The sequence below is a fragment of the Fusarium redolens genome (genome assembly GCF_020744475.1).
Source record: "Fusarium redolens strain MPI-CAGE-AT-0023 chromosome Unknown BKA55scaffold_32, whole genome shotgun sequence".
NCBI lineage: Eukaryota > Fungi > Ascomycota > Sordariomycetes > Hypocreales > Nectriaceae > Fusarium > Fusarium redolens.
In genome coordinates, this window is record NW_025763695.1 from 80,515 (window position 1) to 98,400 (window position 17,886).

Sequence of the window (17,886 nt, forward strand, 5' to 3'; positions counted from 1 at the left end):
ATTCAAACTGTGTGAAGCCACAATGGGATCTTCGGGAACGAATGAGAAACGGATCCGAAAATAAGTGAGGATACGATCCATTGCCCGAAACGAAGAGGTCGAAGAGGCTTGTTTCTTTTCTCCTCCTTTAGGTTATCATCCCGAGATCTAGATAATATTATTACACCCTGGCCAGGGTTATCTCTATCTCTTAGTCAATATCGTCAACACTCGTCTCCCCATTTCCTTTCTCATCAATCTTGGGGCCCAACAGCTCCGTCGCCTCCTTCAACGCTCCACCCCCGTCAAACTCCTCATCATCAGTAACATTCTCAGGCTGTTTGAAAGAATCCTGTGCCCCCTCCTTCAACGACCCATCCTCGTTTACATAATCCTTGTGGTACAGCGAGAACAGAATCACGAGGTACGGCTCCCCGGTTTCCTTGTTGCGCAAGACATATCTGAGTTGATGTGAGCGTTTCGGGCCGGGCCTGTAGCGAGTGTAAACGGAAAGGCATGGAATGAGTGTGACAAAAAGTCCCGGTGCTGTGGAAAAGGAGGGTTGGGTTTGGCTTACCTGAGACCTTGACCGTCCCAGTACTTCATGATGGGTAGCTGGAAGCCAGGTAGGTTCAACGCGAGGTCTGAGAAGTTAAGATACGGATTGAAGAAGTCGAAACCGTATGTCTGATCATACTCAAACACCCACTTCTCTTTGGCGTCAGCTCTGAGAGCCCACTTCATTCTCGCCTTGCTGGTAAGAGGAGCGCCGACTTCCTCACGAGCTTCAAGACCATCTTCATCGCCACCCTCCTCGAACCAAAGACCACCCTTCTCTTCATCAAACTCGCCTTTGCCCACATGAATGGTGTTGAAAGAACTCAGCGCTGGGCCATACAAGAAGGGCTTGTCAGCATACGCATCACCATCCAGACCAGGATCGATCCACCAGCGCACTATACTCATAGCCGTGTTGAAACCGGGTGGTAGACGATCTCGAATGGGATGATCAAAGTCATTGCCGAACTGAAGATCCGTGGCCTTGATACCATCGTCCTCGTCATTGGAGGGTTTCTTTGGTGTGAAGCGGAATGAGATGCTGTATTGATCCCTATTGTAGGCATGAGGCTCAGTTGAGAAGTATGGTGAAGTCGCTGGTGAGTTGCGAGGAAGGCCTTTGTAATCGTTGACGCGAACGTTGAGCTCAATGTCAGCGCGATCGCTCTTGATGGTGATGGGCTTGGCGGTGTTGACTGGGACCTCAACCTGTTGAGATTGGTCGTAATCAGGACCAGCTGTGATGCGAAGGACGTAATTCTCCGCCATTTTGTCTATCCTGCCGTGTATCTTCTATATCTTGTAAGTTTTGTTCAAAGCACCCGCTGTACGCAAGAATGAAGGCGATTATGAATGACGTAACCAAGTCCGTTGGTGAGACTAAGATGAGAGAAGCCGATGTTGGTACTGTACTGTAACCCGAAAAAGTGTTGAAGAATGGAAGTGAAATAACAATGCACGAGTCTAGTTTTATTGTCAACTTGGATAGTGGCGTTGATAATGGCCTTACAAGAATGACGTGAGGGTTTTTTCACCTCTTGTGCTGCGTTTTGAGACTCCATTCATTGGGTCAACCACGCCAGCCTAAAAGCAGCTCCGCCATCGCATGGCATCGTTTTTACGAAGCCACCAGACCAAAACGACAAGGGAATGAGGCTCAATTGTATGCTGTGTCATTGACAATCACCACAGGTTCAAGTCAGCTGCATTCATCACTGTGCACGACATATGCAAGGGCACTGGTAGAGAAGCCAGCCCTCAGTCGTGAGGTTAGGCAATATGTTTTGAGATGGCATTGCATGATCGAAACGGATTCGTCAGTCTGGTCGTCTAATTTGAGCTTCATCAGCTGTATTATCGGCTTCTTGTCGTCTGAGGTGTTGCCAGTTTGGTCGGAGAACTGGATACCTTATTTTCTGCCTCAGGCTAATACAGCGCTCTGCCTGCTTTCCACTTTCCCAGTCTGACCCCTACTCCAGATCTCCCCGGTTTTGGGTCCATTACACCAGACGCCGGGTCAAAGAAATCATCAAGAAACCATCAAGGTCTCATCTTCTATCATTTCCAACGACCTCACTCACTTTTCGCATAATAACTCGTCTGTCCATCTTTATTCTGGCATACGCAATCTCTCACTCATACCTGCGACAAGCAGCAAATGACATTCATCCTCAAAAGCAACATACAATACAAAATGCTGGCATATGATCATTCTCTAAGCGCAATATACTAACACACTCTATATACAACTGAAACATTATTAATAGCTTGATCACTCTCCAAAACGCCGCTCATTTCACAATACCAATTCACAAACGCCACGTCTCAAAACTATACAGATGCTGTCAATCCTACCTTCGATCCACCATCACTCATCCTTCATCTCTCGAGATACTCGTCGAAACTCGCTTCCAGATGTTGTTTGGTCCTGTGCGATGTGCGCCAGCGCATTTATCACTGCATTCATCAGCAACGGAAGGAGGCCTCTTGGCCATGTAAGCATTAACATACTCTGCACGTCCATCTTGGATCTTATCGCCAAGTAGAATTCTTGGTTTATCCTATCCTGTTCATGCTCCCCTGAGCGATGGCATGGACAAAACTCAAAGTCTGTCGACAGTGGAGGCAGGTCTGGCGTGGAGAGTCGAGTATCCCTAGGGGTCTGGGGGCGCCAGTCGTCTGTGAGGACAACTCGTTCGGAGTTGTGCCACTCCAACTCTAGGTGACTAGGTTCCACGGGTGCTGAGTGGCACCAGGACCCCGCGTAGGCAAAGCCTCCGTCAGGAGAGGGATACGATGGTTGCCAGCTACCTCGCCAGTGATCAACGGCCGCCTCAAGTGAGACACGATATGGCTTGCGCGGAGCCGTCTGATAGAGCTCATATTCTGGCTCGAGAACATCTGGGGACGGCTGGGCTCTATTTGAGCACTGATCCAAGTCTGGCAGGTGGTATGGGCCAGGTGTTCTGGGTACTTCATTCCGCAGCCGAGCATCCGCAGCTCTGATCCGCTCGACACTGCGAGGGATATCAGCCAAGCGGTGATATTTGGAGATGGCACTATCATCAACGGGCTTGTTCTGCGTTCTGTGCCTCGTTGAGGTGAGGTGCCTCTCAGTGACCTGCTTCTGGGACGATAGCGGGGCATAGCTATGTGTGAACTCTGGGGCGGACGACGACAAGGGAGGGGAACGGGGAGAACGATGAGAAGCCATCTCATCATCATCGAGGAAAGGGTTGATTGCCATTTTCAGAGGAAGGGGATGTTCACAAGTATGATGGGATATATGGAGATCAAGTGAGAGCAACAGCAATGTAGGACAGGTGTGGATGCGAGGTTGTCCTACTTGGACTCAAAGGGTTCTTGAACGCTGTCAATTGATGCAAGTGAAATGGAAGGGAGACTGGGAAGTTTTTTTGATGGATTTTTGATGGGAAGCATGAAGTGATACGAAAGGGGGAGAATGAGAGAAATTGGTCGAGGGGGGAGGAGGACTATATATGGGAGGCCCAAGGAACGACACTCCTGCTCCCCCGCACCGTCCAATCAGAGGACAGTATCCTGGACCTCACACAACCTCACTCCTAGCCTATCCCACCCCCCACGCTTCATCACATGAACTATCGTCGTCTTTCTTCTTTTCTCTGCTCATATTAGCCGACAACGATAACGAATTGGACCCTTCTATATGCACAATCTGTCTTCCACAACGTGTAAGACACTGGGAGACAGTGACGCTGTTCCATTGACAACAGCTCACCAGAAGTCTCATGCGTAAGTCGACTCTTTGTAGCTTTATTCGAGTCGCCTGATGGAATTGGAATACTCTACAATACTTGAGTTGTTCATGTTTCCCCTTTCCTCTTCTTTCCTCTGCATATCCAATGAGCAAGTCCGGTAAAGATCTGGGTTTGACAATCCCGTATCTTTCACCGCGCCGGTCATACAGACCGAGGCGTATTACAATCACTGGGAGTACCTACGCATTGATGGGGTACTCCCCTGGCGTGGTTGCAATTGCATATGCAATGGCGATGAGGTTTCTGCAATCAACCGCATGCTCCGGGGCTGTCGAAGGGTGCGTATGATGCTTGATGACACTAGTGAAGGATACCTACCTATGATGCTTCGGTATGCGGATTACTTGAAGAAGCTGCCTGCATACGTGGGTTGTACATTACCAATAAGGCTGACTATGCTGTGGCAGCGATTGTCTACAAGTAAATGAAGAGATGCCTTCCCTCCTGGCTTCGTAAGCCTCGCAACGTTGCGTGTAGTATTTCATGTAACTCAAATTGTTTGTGTATAAAATCGAACCCAACATTCTGTATTTTCGGAAGAATGCGTAGCTGAGTCCCCAACTTTGCGTGATACCATCAAGCCTAATTCCCAGAAATGGCAACGGGCAGAGAGAGATATTGCGGATTTGGTGGTTCGCAACATCTTAATCCTTGTGAAGGTGTGATTGGATCAATTGGGTGCCTGACAGTTCCCCACCGGCGCAGTACTTGCTGGGTACTTACAAACTGCGGCGGGGGAGTGAAGAGAAGAGGTAGAGATCTGAACCCACGCTTCTGTGAAACCTGCAGCAAGTGGATAAGCTTAGCGTGTAACCGCCAAGTAAAACTGTGAAGACACACTTGCGGCCAGCAGTTCGCTCGTACCATCTTCAAATGCGGGTAACAGTCGCTCGGGTTTAGCTGTGGCTCAACGAAGGATTGAAAGTTGGGGCGCAGCTCTTACGGAGATACCTGGGTAACACAGCTTCTGGCCCATCGCACGAGGTAACTCCAGGTACTTCCCTAACCGTAAGCATGCATGTTCAGAAACGTCTATTGTGTTTCCTTCTTGAGACCTCTGATGAGCCACAGGTTACCCGCATTGAGGGTTTCACGTAAAAAGACCCAATTCCTGGCCAACTGTTCAAAAGTTAGCTCTTCATCAGTGTTACCGTTCTGTGCTACTAGGGCTAGAAATTGACTACTTGCATACGGCACTCCTCGACACCTAGTGGATCTAATAATCATTCATCTCCACACGGCGATATACTTCATGTGGGTTCTTAGTTGGTGTTGCACGAGATTCAAGGCCCTTGCATTGCAGCGAGGGCGCCTTTTGTGGCTTACACCCCGTTATCTTCAGATGTTGGCGTGCGAGGTTACTCCAAGCACTCGTGTAGATTTGGAATTATTGATGGTGTACATGATAGCACTACCTTAATGTCGAAAGTGTTGATACAATTAAGAAGGAGCATCAACCTGATAAATGAGTTCCCTGTTGCTCTATGAAGTGCCCTTTAATCTGATGTTAACATGAAGTCGTTGTAGATCGTGGGGTCAAGTCTTGGTACGGCCCGAAGCATCCACAGACGATCCGCCCCACCACAGTGGACCACAGTGGACCACATGGCCCTGGCCCGGCCCCGTTTGAGTGAGTCTTCATTGACGCTCACACCAGCCACAATGGAAGCCACAATCCTTCCGTGTTTGCGACCCTTGTGCTGCTCCAGCTGATGCTCATCCTACCACCATCGCCCCAACAGAAGAATGTGTTCAACAAACACGTCACCGATCTTTTCCTCTCTTTCAAATTCCAATCTACTTTCATGAAAAACCACAACTTCTTGTTTCAAAAGATATAGCCCGGCCTGAACCGGCCAGTGCCATATCATCATGATCGGCACATCATTCGGTGAATGGATCTTCATCCGTTTATCCATCGCCTTCTTTCGCTACACGCCTCTCATTTACATCTTTCTCATCTTATTCCTCCCTCTCATCCAACCTGTATCCGTCGTCTTTCCATTTGTGTGTGTTCTGCTAGCAGCGTTGCTGGCAGAAGTGGTGTTCTATTTGTGCATATACAGACCATACCTCCAACGGCTCAAACGGGATGCAGACCACCCACCAGCGCTGTCGCGCCAAGACCGAAAAGCCCTATTTGAGAGATGTTTCGGGAACGTGCCGTCTTTGGAGATTTATCTGAGATGGTGGTTCCTTGATGCGGATCCGAAGGAGATACGGAGGGAGAATGTAAGAGAGTTCATGTTATGGGCTTTCTTCGAAAGGTCCGATGGTGCAGGGTTGGTGGATGAAGGGGAGACGGTTGAGGAGGAAGTTGAACATTATCTGGGCCTTGTTGAACAACGACTTGGTCGAAAGTTCGAGAGAGGATGGGGCAACGTCAAGAGTCTTCGTCTCACGATTGATGGTATCACGACAACGTATCGAAGTCTTGTTTGGTATATTATCATCTTCTTCGTTGATCAGGCCACTCATTTCGCCTTTCGCTGGCACGGATTCGACTTCTATCGCCGACCTCGCTCTTCTGCACTTCGTGTATTCCCCCCACGGCCCCAAGAGCTGTTCCCTGGCCCCAAGTCTCCATCCACACGGTTGAGTTACTGGCACCGCCCTCATACAGCTGAAGACAAGCTCCCTGTTGTCTTCTTCCACGGTATCGGAATCGGATTATGGACATATGTTCGTTTTCTGGCAGGTCTTCATAAGATCGGTGATGGCAAAGGAAGTATTGGCGTCATTGCCCTTGAGATATTACCCATCTCATTCCGCCTCACCCCAGCCATTCTCGACAAAACCGAGTTCCTAGCTCATATGACATCCATCCTGGAACACCACTGCTGGCACAAATTTGCTCTGGTGTCACATTCCTACGGCTCCGTCCTAACAACTCACATGCTCCACGAACCAGGCTTTCAACATCGTGTGTCCTCGGTTGTCCTCATCGATCCTGTGACCATCATGCTACATCTTCCCAACGTAGCGTATAACTTTACTCGACGAAAGCCCAAGAGGGCGAATGAATGGCAACTGTGGTATTTCGCTAGCACCGACCCAGGTGTTGCGCTTTGTCTGGGGAGACATTTCTTCTGGCGGGAGAATATCCTCTGGAAGGAAGATTTGTTGGGGACTCAAAGTGGCGGCCATCATGCAAGGCACGTTGCTGTTACGCTGTCTGGTCGCGACCTCATAGTCGACACTACAGCAGTTGCAGAATATCTGGGAGTTGATCTTGGTGCTGGTCGTAATGGCGTGGTAGCGGAATCGCACAATGGCGTTGAAGTAGTTATGTTTCCGAAACTGGACCACGCGCAGGTATTTGATGACCGTGCGAGTAGAGAGTCGGTGATTCAGATGGTTAGATCGAGATGCGAAAGTTAGTGGATGGTATCTCAGGAATAGCCGATGAAATAGATCGATATAATAATGAAACTGCGCCTGCTTCAATTCTTTGACTGGATCACATCGCCACCCCATTCTGTCAAGTCTGCGCGGATAGGAGTTGAACCGCTTTGGATCATGAGCCATTGAACATCTTCGTCTGTGTCATTCTTGACCTGATGTTCGATCCAGGCGGGCACAAAGGCAAAGTCTCCGGGTGCAAGGTCATGGTGTTTCAATTCAGAGTTGACAGCCTCGTTCACAATGAGAACACCATTTCCAGAGACGGCGTATATGATGGTGTCTGAAGACTCAGCTCTCATCTGGGGCAGACAGGCTTGAAGAAACTTACCTTGTTCACTGTTGTGTCTAACTGTAGACTTGGAATGCGGTCGCGTTGTAAGAACTGACGTGTGAGCGATAAGGTTCGAGACATAGATGCGAGATAACTTGACCTACCAGTTACGCACATATTATCGCACTTTCCGACAACAGCGGGACGTTCTATAACAGGACCTTCGACTGTTGGGTGAGTAGGCTCAAGTTGTTTGGCACGGGTGATGTTGGCGGAGGCGGGCATTATCATCGGAAGAATCTCCGAGATAAGCGGTAATAGCGAGCTCATCATCGGCGAGTTTGGTTATGTTCACAATAGTTGAAAGGAATACGCGGTGGTATCGAAAGCCAAGTCACAAAGAGATGCAGTTGTATAGTAGAGAGCAGCGTGACGTGGGCGGCGAAAGATGAAGGTATTCCCAGCGGGAGATGACGTCGCTAGAATGGTAATTGGCTAAGAGAACAAGTATGCCAGCAACGCAGGAGATTCTGGGGTCCAATGAATGAGATTTCGAATGATGCACTATTGAGCGATGAAAAAAGAAGCGCGTGACCTGATGATTCGAGGGTAGATTTGGTGTTTCGGTTTGGTCAAGCTGGGGGAGGGAGTGAGAACAGGCGTTAGGCCTCAAGCGGCCCAGCCACCGGAGCTAGTGGCGGAAGAGTCCCTGACGAGGATGGAGATTGATAAGGCAGGTTGATGAACATGGGGGTTGAATAGGTGTGGTGTGACCTGATCTTAAATATTGAAACAATATTTACATTGTTTTACTATTCTTTCTTATGTTCGTTCTATTGTAACTTGCTGTTGTTTGAGTTCGTGAATGCTCCGTACGTCGGCGACTGATTGATGATCTCCCCACTTCCCGTGCGAACAGATGTCGTCAACGAAATATCCCAATACAACAGAAGGTGTAACATAAAACATATTCCTCCAACTTCTTTACGACCTAAAGCGTTAATTCGTATTTCTCTCTCTCATGACCTGATCAGAATCAAGTGGTTCCGTTCTAGAGTCGGCATCTCCTGCGGCTGAACTCCGCTTAGCTGCATTAACTCGACTTCCCCATCATCGTCACCGCTGAAGCTTCAAGTCCAGACCCTCCCTCGGCTCATCAGCTCGCCACCCCTGCTTTGAACCCCAATCTGATAAATTAAGGTACATTCAACATTTTTATCTGATCAAACTCATGAGATAGGAACTGCCATCTTTAACTTCACTTCTCAGAACAAGCCACAAGATGTCCTCCAGTGAACCCCAGTCACCACTGTCCGGGCCATTATCAGATCCATACCCCGGGCCTGCTCTTCTTCTACATCTTCCTCCCGAACTCATTGATAACATTCTTTCTCACCTTTCACCTTACGACCTCTCCGCCATATCCGCAACCTGTCGAGATCTGCATAAACACGCTCTCTCAGATGTCCTTTGGTACCCACTCGTTCAAGAAAACGTCCCAGGCGTCACTCTCACAAGTCCCCGGCCCTGCGACAGCTATCATGAGCTTTACGCCGCTCATGATCGTCTTTGGTTTCTTCCCAGACAAAAAATCTGGTTCTGCGATAGAGATCTTACTGGAAGACTCATGCTCGTTCGCTATGATCCTCGGCGGGGTTGCATAGAGGGCTATCAATTACTCGCGAGTAGAGACCGGCAAATACAGCAAAGTTTCCTCGGACAAGGCGACGTCTTGATTAGTGAATTCGATCCCAAGGTCAAGCTCCATCTCGACAAGCCTGTTCTGCAGTTTCGCGTGGGAGAACGAGCTCCGGAGGATTTTCTGAATCGACCTGGTGCCAATCGCTTCGCTGATGAGATGCCCGTAACTCTCGATGACAGAATCGACGCTCTATTTAGCAATTTCATGCTAACATGCGAGCTCGATCAAGAAGAAGCCCAAGAAAACCTCACCTCAAAATTCCCATACGGCAATATCTGGCCATCGCCTCACATCCCTTCAAACCACCATGTCTCGGGAAGCAGCACACAAGTAACATCAGAGGGCATCTTCGTCAAGACACCATCGTCCCGGCCTCAGCGCCGCGAAGAAGTATCAGAGCGGTTCTTCCGCATTCGTCAATGGATGGAAATGGCAGGCGGTTTATCCCGAGTCGGTATGGCAGCTGGTTTGGGTAGGATATACAATATGCTAAGATTATCACGCACCGCAGTCGAAGGTGGAATACCAAACGTTCACGTCGGCGAGGAGCTCATCACGTACTCCACCCTCGATCCGAAGCTATACACGCCGACATTGTTAAAGCCGTGGAGGGGAATCTGGGTTGGTGATTACAGTACCCACGGATGCGAGTTTTTGCTTATGCACCAACCTGACGATGAGACGGCCGCGACGGATGAAGAACTCGGCCTTGTGAGAAGGGATTCTGAGAGTGATGAGGAGTGGGAAGCAAGACGGACTGAAGGACGGACGTTTCAGGGACGACTGGAGGCTATCAAACTAACTGGTGATCCCAATGTTCCGCGGGGAGAAATCACTTTTGTAGCTGATGATATTGGACCTGATGGTGTCGTCGACGGTCCGCCGGTAGATCCTCGCTTCCAGGGAATGAGAGCGGTTCACAGCAAAGGACATATTGCGAATACGGGATTCGCCTCAGGTAAGAATTTATGAATGAGCCCCTTGTTTCACTTGGGCTAGGCTTCAAAATGAGCTTGCACTGACGGGTAACGAAAACAGACCGGTATATTGAGAGCCAGCTTATATTTGTTAGCCACGATCGTCTTGCGCAACATTGGGTTGGGCTTGGACATATCAACTATTTTCAGAGGGTGGACATTGGTGAGTTCCTGAAGGTGTAATGTTGTCTGGAGAATGGGCACGAGATGATCCTCATTACAGTCAATCTGGTGGTCAGAGAAGAAGTTCTGGCTTGATTATAGTGATACATGACTAAACTATACTTAATTTACGCATTCATGGTAAGGGCTGTCCCTTGGGTTTGTGGTTGATGCGTTATGAGCATTGAACTCTTCGCGTTCTGGATCCCTCGACAACCCTATCTACACTTTTAACGAATTTCCCTTACAGTCGATAAGATTTTAAGACCATATAAGACGTATTCGATCCACTTCACAGCGTTATCTTTGGTCATGTTGTGTACAAAATGCCAAACGCTTCATTCCCGGTTGCCTACCCTACAGCGAGCATTCAGAAAATCATGATGGAGCCAAACGTTGATGCCATGTATTTCTAAGGGTATCAAGGAATATTCCAGTACATGTAAACCATCAGTTTCAATTCTCGGATCGTACGTCCGATATCATGATTTGCATAGATCATTGACGTCTTGCATCTGGGCTATTGCCCTCGCCCAGAAAGTCCACTCAGACTGTTTTCTTTCCTGCACGGGTTCGTGTGGGCTCGAGGCCCGACGCTGTGGACGCATGGCTCACTTCGGAGAGCTGTTTTGTATCTTTTCGTTCTTCTTATCTCCGATTACTTGGACTTGTTCTTCTGAGCCTGAGCCTGCTCGTAGATCCAGTCATTGAGACCAGCACGGTTTCTACTCCTCATTAGCCTCTACTCATTCCCATCTCCCCAGCACAACAAAACTTACCGTGCAATCTCAAGAGCGTAAAACTGCATACGAGGCACAAAAATCGTGGTATCCTCCTCATACTCAACATCGGGTCTATCGCGCACCATGGTACCAAAGTTATAATCATCCACCTTCTTCTCGTACGCCATCATGAATTTTCGCCAGCGCTCCTTGCCGGCCTTGCTCTTCATCTCGTCCTCGTCGACTTTGGCGGCGGGGTCGAACTCGGGGAAGTCGGTCTTGAGGTGCTCCATGATCTCGTCGTCGATCTTGGTCAGGCGGAGGGTTGAGCCCTTGACGCGCTCGAGGATGGACCAGTAGGTTTGCATGTGCTGGACGACTTTGACGGCAAATTGCTTCTCGATCTGCAGGGTGTTAGTTTCTGTATGGAGGGTTGTTTCAGATCGTGGGGTAATCTGCGTACGTCTTCGTTGTTCTGGGCGTTCTCGGCATCGAAATTTTTGGGCACGGGGGCGCCGGCCATGTTATCGAGGGGATCCATGGTGAATGTCAGTTTGCTCGAGAAGATTTGCTTGGTGGTTGTGTATGGGCTTGAAGGTAAAGTTGTCGTTGGGCAAAAACTTGAACGTGGGGCAATGATGATTGATGGAGGGGCAGCCACAAAAAGAAACCAGGGACGGGCATGATATCAGCGCATAGTGTTTGCGCTTGTTAGCACTGTTTGTCTGCACGGTGCATCTGGTGCCTGCTGGAACATGGTCGACATATCTCGTGATTACTACAATTCTCAAGCATATTGTTGTTTTTACCAAGACTTTCTTCTTCTGTTGAATGCTTTGAGTCATATGACTCATGCGGTGTTGCTGCTTGATGATGCCACTGCGGCGATTGTCTAGCCCTACAGACAGACAACAGTGAATGTTCCATGCAAAACACTAACACCAATTCATTCACCACCCAAAAAGGTATCGCCAAAAGCATTACATTTGATGCTAAATGTTAGCAAACGCAGTATTCTGGATTGTCATCGGCAATTGCTGATGGTATTATTCTGACATCACCGTCTCTTTGCCTCAGCCCTCTGCTGTCTAATCGCAGTGCTACTAATCTTTGTCGCAAAATCATTCGTTTTGCTCACTTCCCCATCACCAACCTCATCAGCATCCAAAACATCAATCTCAAATACTTCAAGCGGTTTCCATCCTTTCTCCACCCTACGATCGTTGATTGCTTTACCTCCACTCCGTGTTTCTGCAGAAACAACAATCGCATCAGCATCTTCCTCGTGGATTGGTGGACCAAATGGATCACGAAGTATGATGCATCGCACTTTGACTCTTCCATCGCGTAGAGTAGCAATTGCTTCATCGGGAGTGCGTTCTATTGGTGGTGATGTAGATGTTGTATCGTAATCGAGGAGCGTTGAGAGGAATGAGAGAACAGTCTGCGAGCGTTCATCCCATGACTGAAGCTCTTCGGCGTATTTCTTCTTGACGAGTAGCTCATCGCTAGATATACCCACGACGAGAGTGCATGTCTTGTCAGAGTCTTTTGGAGGGATATTGAGAAGAAGAACGCTTGCATGAAGCAATAACTTGTGGCCCGGGTGAAGATGATCAAACGTTCCTCCTAGACAAACAGTGTTGAAGCCTTTTTGCTGTTCCTTTGGTGACAAAGTCGATTCCTCTGTCAAACTGATTCCACCTTCAATAGCCACAAGCTGACTCTGAGTAAACGTTTGCTTCTTCTCTGCAAGTTTGAGAAACGAGGAAAGCAAATCATATCCTTCTTCACAGCTTGGATGATAAACAGTCTGCCATGGTCGAACCTTTGTCGCAAACGCAGCTAAATCCAACACAGCAGTACAATTCGCCTCAAACCCGCCATCAAAATCTGGTTCGTAGCGTCGGCCCCTCTCATGGTCGATAAGAATGATGCGCACATCTACGCTGCCATTTCCAGCGCCGACGTCAACGGGAATGTTCTCCTTGGCGCATATGACGGATGTCAGAGTGTAAAGACCTGCGAGGAGATATTGAGCGTTTGTCCATGCGATTGTCTTTGATCTGTGTGATGAGCCGGTGAGAAGAGGAAGTGCGAGGCCGACTATGAGAGTTTGGGGAGTTGAAGATTGTTTGAGTTTGGTGAGGACGGATGTTAATGGTGAGCGATAGGCAGCCGAGAGGGTAGATGCGGATGGAGGGCGGGGGGGAGAAGGTAGGAGAAGAAGTGATGGCGCCATAGTAAATTTCACTTTAGACTGTTGTGTTTGGCTATATGTTTCTATTCGTGCCTGTAGAGCCAAATTTGAGTGAATTCAAATGTATGATCCGATGTTTGAAGGTCCTAAGCAAGAATGTCGTGATATTGATGTTGGTGTTGCAGGGCCGAGGTACCTTACCCCGCTAACGTCATTGTGTTTACTTGCATGTAGAGACCCGCTTCATGAATGACGAGAATGTAGAGGACAAACACCTCCTATTTATTTATGCCTTTCATTTGGTGAAATATCAGTAGAGTTTTCTTGTACAAGTTTGTTTCTGAACAAGAGACTGAACCAATTCGGAGGTGGAAACTCAATCAACTTGCAGGTTGTGTACAATTGACTTTGCCTTATCGCTAGCAAAGAGAGCACAACTGTATTTGCAAGAAGTGAGTACATTTGTTGTTTTTGGTCACAATTGAAAGGAATCACCTCTGACTGTCGAAACAAAAATACTGGGTTATTTGCTGCCTCTGACTCTGAGGCATCAGTTTATGTAAGCCAGGGTCAAGTATAAGAAGCCCATTCTCCCCCTTTCAATCGACCACTCCAGCTTTCATCTCAGCATTCTGCTTATTCCATCCTGCTTCATTCTCAAAGTTCTTCGACGACCCAGACTCCCAGATGGAGCTGATATCTCCTACACACATCACCAGTTCAGTTACTCAGGACAGCACAGAAGCTCGCATTCAAGCATGCTGCATCATACTTTGCTCTTCCTCCCAAATTGGCTTTCAAGTAAAGCTCAGCTTCCATAGCGTATAAACAAATAAATCCTGGATCAAGGTTTTGTAACTTTATCTTAACTACTATCTTGCGTCTTTTAAGTATTCATATACTTAAGGCATGACCTGTAAACCAAGGCCTACGAAAGAATTCGACGTTAAGAAAAAAAGGACCAGAGAGGATTAGAAGATAATTTGGTAAGTGCTTCTATCATTAAAAACCTATCGTCACACGCTCCCGGCACATTTTAATATACCTCTTCTAACATACGTGAGTCTGTCGATAGGACTACATGGGTCTGAACAATATGCAATGCTTCAAGAAATACAGGCTGACTTGGGGTATTGAATGGGACAGTATATAATACTGAAACAGGATGATATAGTCTCTACATGGCCTTTCGAAATTTACCAGTCTAACTTTTGTCGATATGCCTCGTCTTCTTCGTCGTTCAGCCTGAGATCACCTTGGTCACAGAAACACATTGCAGCAAATCAGCATTTCACTAAATGGCACTGGGACTCGATACAGAGTCATGGGCAAGCTCTAAAGAACTGTTGGCCATTATATGGGCCTTAACGTTGGTTTTTGAGAAGATGGGCTGGCAGTGCCAGCGGCTGTCAGGGAGCCGGCAGACCTCAACGACAATGCTTTACCTGGCCCTATTATCATTTGAGCGAGCTACGGTCAGTTGTCTCCGTAGAAACCGCTTTACTCACGAAATATGTAAATCTCAAAAACCGCCAGTGCAAGCTTTTCATCCACAAACAACAAACCACATCTACATAAGCCACCTCTGCAAGCATATCACCCTTGCAACCAACAAACCAGACATGGACAAAGGAGGCATAGAAGAAATGAACATTGCCATGCTTATACGCATGGTCCAAATGGCAAGTTTCGTTGAATGTAGTTATTGTTTTACCACTAACTGATCCTCCAGCTCCTCTACTTGATTCAATAACAGAATACGTTGATAAATCAACCGGGGCAACAAGTTTACTGGCTGCGAGCCGAAGTCAAGTATGAATAGTCTAATCAATCAAGGTTCTACAGTGCTAACAGTTCTTTCCTCGGACAAGTTGCAGCTTATAATGTCTCTCACAAAGCACGCCAGCTCTGTTAATCAACCCAGCTGTGCTTTTTTGTGAATATGAACGAAAACACCCGTATTGGTCTCTGCAGCGATCGAGGTTGCCTTCTCTGCCACAAATCCTGTGACACCGCCCTGAACACGCTGCCCGCAACGCCGGACCAAGTCGAGAGACATCCCAACCCCACTAAAAGGGCATCACATCTTCGAGATTCATGGCCATCGGGGCGACGACGGCGACGACTGCAAGTTCCTTGTCCAATGGGTTAGGTACCCGAAGGGCAAGGCTACATGAGGGGAATGTTACCTATCAGGGTAAGTAAAGAGAATTGAGAATGAAAGATGAGACCCAGCAAACACTGTACCTTCACATGTATGAAGAGCGTCAAGAACATGTATCTCGAGGCACAAGATCATCACACAGCTTGACAAGTGAAAGCCTGTACTGGAAAACTTCATGGAACGATGATACAAGAGCCGCTCAGGACGCGATTACATGCGCGAATTCATCAAGCGCTCTCGCAAAACCACACCGGCCGCCAACAACACCTCTACGACTACTCACACTGCAAACACCACCACCCGCCTCACCCCTGACGCTACCATTACTCCTGTCGCCACTACTACTGAGGCTGGGTCTCCCATCGCCTCCACTACTGAGATCCCAACTCAATCAGCAGTTTATTTATATACACGCTAAACAGACCAAACTGGTCACAGGAGTCTGCTGGCACCGCAAGATAGCCCAAGCGTTCGATGCTGTGGGCATACACGAACTTGACTGGAGAGTCTTTAACCGGAATCCTTCGACCAAGAAAAAATCTTCAGAGAAGTGCGTTAGCTCCGATACCCAAACGAGTCAACGTGGAGAGCTTTCTGGGTTCATACACGGCCACGTGTTTTCTACGATCGCACTTATCCTCTTGAAGGGATCTAGGAGAACCAGGCTTTTTCAACACCTGCATCTGACACAAATGATTCATAGAAAGGAGCACAAGATCGAGCTCAAATCAAGGACATACCTTCCATCAACATCATCACTTGACCCCTATCGTTTGATACGATGTACGATCTACTAAATATTCAGATACTTTGTATATAAGAGCACCAGTGATCAGACCAACTGAAAGAGGCAACCCATCCTCTCACACACGGTTGATGAGGAAAAGCACACCGTCTCCTTCCGGGTCAAGATGTCGGATGGAAGTATTGACAATGAAGTGCGAAAGATTGACATGGTTGTTCGCCCCATTCTAATCTCGCTTTGATGATTGGTGTATCCTTTGCAGGCAAAGAGCCAACTATGGTATTAGTGTAACCAAGTCGAGAAACCCTGGCTGCCTATCATCGACGACACAGTTGTAGGTCTGTCAGTTTGTAGACTCATAGACAAGACACTCAAGTGTAAGCTTTGCCATGGCTTTGGATCTCTTCTCTTTCTACCGACATGCACTCGCTGCTGCCACAATTTCATGCACACGTCTCCTAGAACGACAATTATCGGTTTGCATGATGGCTGGTGGCAAATCGCCCAACCATGATATGTGCCATGGAGATTTGAACGAGTAGATTCGTGAGAATAATGATCGTGTGCTCACGGTCCTTTACACTCCATGGATGCAGAAGTAAGTGATTTTCCACGGCAATAATCTTCTTATCTAGATAATAAGACCCTTCAATCATCCAGATAATAAGATCATTACTATTTGTCCTTTCCCATTGCCTTCCTTTTCCCTTTATTGTGTACGGAATAAGATACTTACTTATTGGATACAGCTTGGTCGTTTCCACCCTGAACCTCTATAAATACAACACCGCCACCGTTCGCAAACAGGACAACCCTAGCGAGAGAGCACAGACATGGGCAAATGGAATGAATCAGGAGTGCTTCTTTGCCAATGCCAACATCATCTCAGTCGAGGGAGGTTAAACTGCACCACCAATACATTGAGTTATATACACCCTGATCATTGACAACGCACGTCTGCGTTCCTATGGTAGATTTGCAGCGGCATAGAATTTAAGAAAGCAGTCGGAATACTCTGAACATCGATGCAACATGTGGAAGAAGATCGAGACTTGACATTTATGACCGGCAGGAATCTTGGACCTGTTACTGCCACCCAACTCGACGATGCTCCCCCTTGCCTTACCGCGGAGCTCTACGAAGCACCCCTCGATCCAGCGCACCATGATGGAGAATCAAAAGCCGCCAGCAGATGTTTCGCGCGCCGAGTGCTCCTCACGGCCCGAACAACGACCCTGTCAAGCGCAGAAACGACGCTAGATATCGACTGGTGCTACCTGAACCTACGTGCTTCGCCTCTAGGAATCAACTATTTTATCTCACTGAGACTTCGGCAATGGCCACTTCTAATGGCGCCCACGTGCAGTATTGCCCTTGTACCAATATATAAAGACAGTCCCGAAAGACTACCCTCACCCTGGAACCAACCCTTTAATCGATGTGCCTGGATGGTTGAACGGGAATATTCCAAGAACGAGAATACCATGAGAGCAGATTCCAATTCTTGGACTCACCCACCACAAGACCAAGACTGGATTGGGGAGAACCCCACGTATAACAAACGATGGCATACTCCTTGATGGAAACGATACCAAACCGGTAGCCCTTTTTCGAGCTAGAATATTTCAACCACTCTTCCTCTTCTCACCAACCCCTCTGCGGAAGACATCTGGCCACCGTAGCCCTAGCTAAACTTTCTAAT

At 47.9% G+C, this 17,886-nt stretch overlaps 7 protein-coding genes across 7 annotated transcripts; 3 read left to right on the plus strand and 4 right to left on the minus strand.

Moving 5' to 3' along the window:
* Positions 1 to 129: 129 nt before the first annotated feature.
* On the minus strand, positions 130 to 1,593 carry BKA55DRAFT_260061 (uncharacterized protein). The gene is made up of 3 exons (XM_046185413.1): positions 1,547 to 1,593; positions 557 to 1,500; positions 130 to 440 (listed from the first exon to the last, which is right to left on the minus strand). The coding sequence occupies exons 2-3, from the start codon at positions 1,303 to 1,305 to the stop codon at positions 191 to 193; spliced, it is 999 nt and encodes a 332-aa protein (XP_046041447.1). The 5' UTR covers positions 1,306 to 1,500; positions 1,547 to 1,593; the 3' UTR covers positions 130 to 190.
* An 811-nt stretch (positions 1,594 to 2,404) lies between these two features.
* Positions 2,405 to 3,283, minus strand: BKA55DRAFT_546757 (uncharacterized protein; the record flags this gene model as incomplete). Its single annotated transcript, XM_046190953.1, has 1 exon — positions 2,405 to 3,283. The coding sequence occupies one exon, from the start codon at positions 3,281 to 3,283 to the stop codon at positions 2,405 to 2,407; it is 879 nt and encodes a 292-aa protein (XP_046041448.1).
* Positions 3,284 to 5,708: 2,425 nt separating this feature from the next.
* On the plus strand, positions 5,709 to 7,217 carry BKA55DRAFT_529276 (uncharacterized protein; the record flags this gene model as incomplete). Its single annotated transcript, XM_046189060.1, has 2 exons — positions 5,709 to 5,845; positions 5,903 to 7,217. The coding sequence occupies 2 exons, from the start codon at positions 5,709 to 5,711 to the stop codon at positions 7,215 to 7,217; spliced, it is 1,452 nt and encodes a 483-aa protein (XP_046041449.1).
* A 62-nt stretch (positions 7,218 to 7,279) lies between these two features.
* Positions 7,280 to 7,842, minus strand: BKA55DRAFT_529406 (uncharacterized protein; the record flags this gene model as incomplete). Its single annotated transcript, XM_046189073.1, has 2 exons — positions 7,280 to 7,623; positions 7,677 to 7,842. 2 exons carry the CDS (start codon positions 7,840 to 7,842, stop codon positions 7,280 to 7,282), a joined length of 510 nt encoding a protein of 169 aa, XP_046041450.1.
* Positions 7,843 to 8,794: 952 nt separating this feature from the next.
* On the plus strand, positions 8,795 to 10,374 carry BKA55DRAFT_599979 (uncharacterized protein; the record flags this gene model as incomplete). The annotated part of the gene is made up of 2 exons (XM_046196462.1): positions 8,795 to 10,172; positions 10,253 to 10,374. 2 exons carry the CDS (start codon positions 8,795 to 8,797, stop codon positions 10,372 to 10,374), a joined length of 1,500 nt encoding a protein of 499 aa, XP_046041451.1.
* A 637-nt stretch (positions 10,375 to 11,011) lies between these two features.
* On the minus strand, positions 11,012 to 13,317 carry BKA55DRAFT_529388 (polysaccharide biosynthesis-domain-containing protein; the record flags this gene model as incomplete). Its single annotated transcript, XM_046189072.1, has 6 exons — positions 11,012 to 11,081; positions 11,133 to 11,479; positions 11,539 to 11,632; positions 11,794 to 11,800; positions 12,030 to 12,091; positions 12,137 to 13,317. The coding sequence occupies 6 exons, from the start codon at positions 13,315 to 13,317 to the stop codon at positions 11,012 to 11,014; spliced, it is 1,761 nt and encodes a 586-aa protein (XP_046041452.1).
* A 1,836-nt stretch (positions 13,318 to 15,153) lies between these two features.
* BKA55DRAFT_260222 (uncharacterized protein) lies at positions 15,154 to 16,351 on the plus strand. The gene has a single exon (XM_046185414.1). The coding sequence runs from the start codon at positions 15,493 to 15,495 to the stop codon at positions 16,234 to 16,236; it is 744 nt and encodes a 247-aa protein (XP_046041453.1). The 5' UTR covers positions 15,154 to 15,492; the 3' UTR covers positions 16,237 to 16,351.
* Positions 16,352 to 17,886: the final 1,535 nt, after the last annotated feature.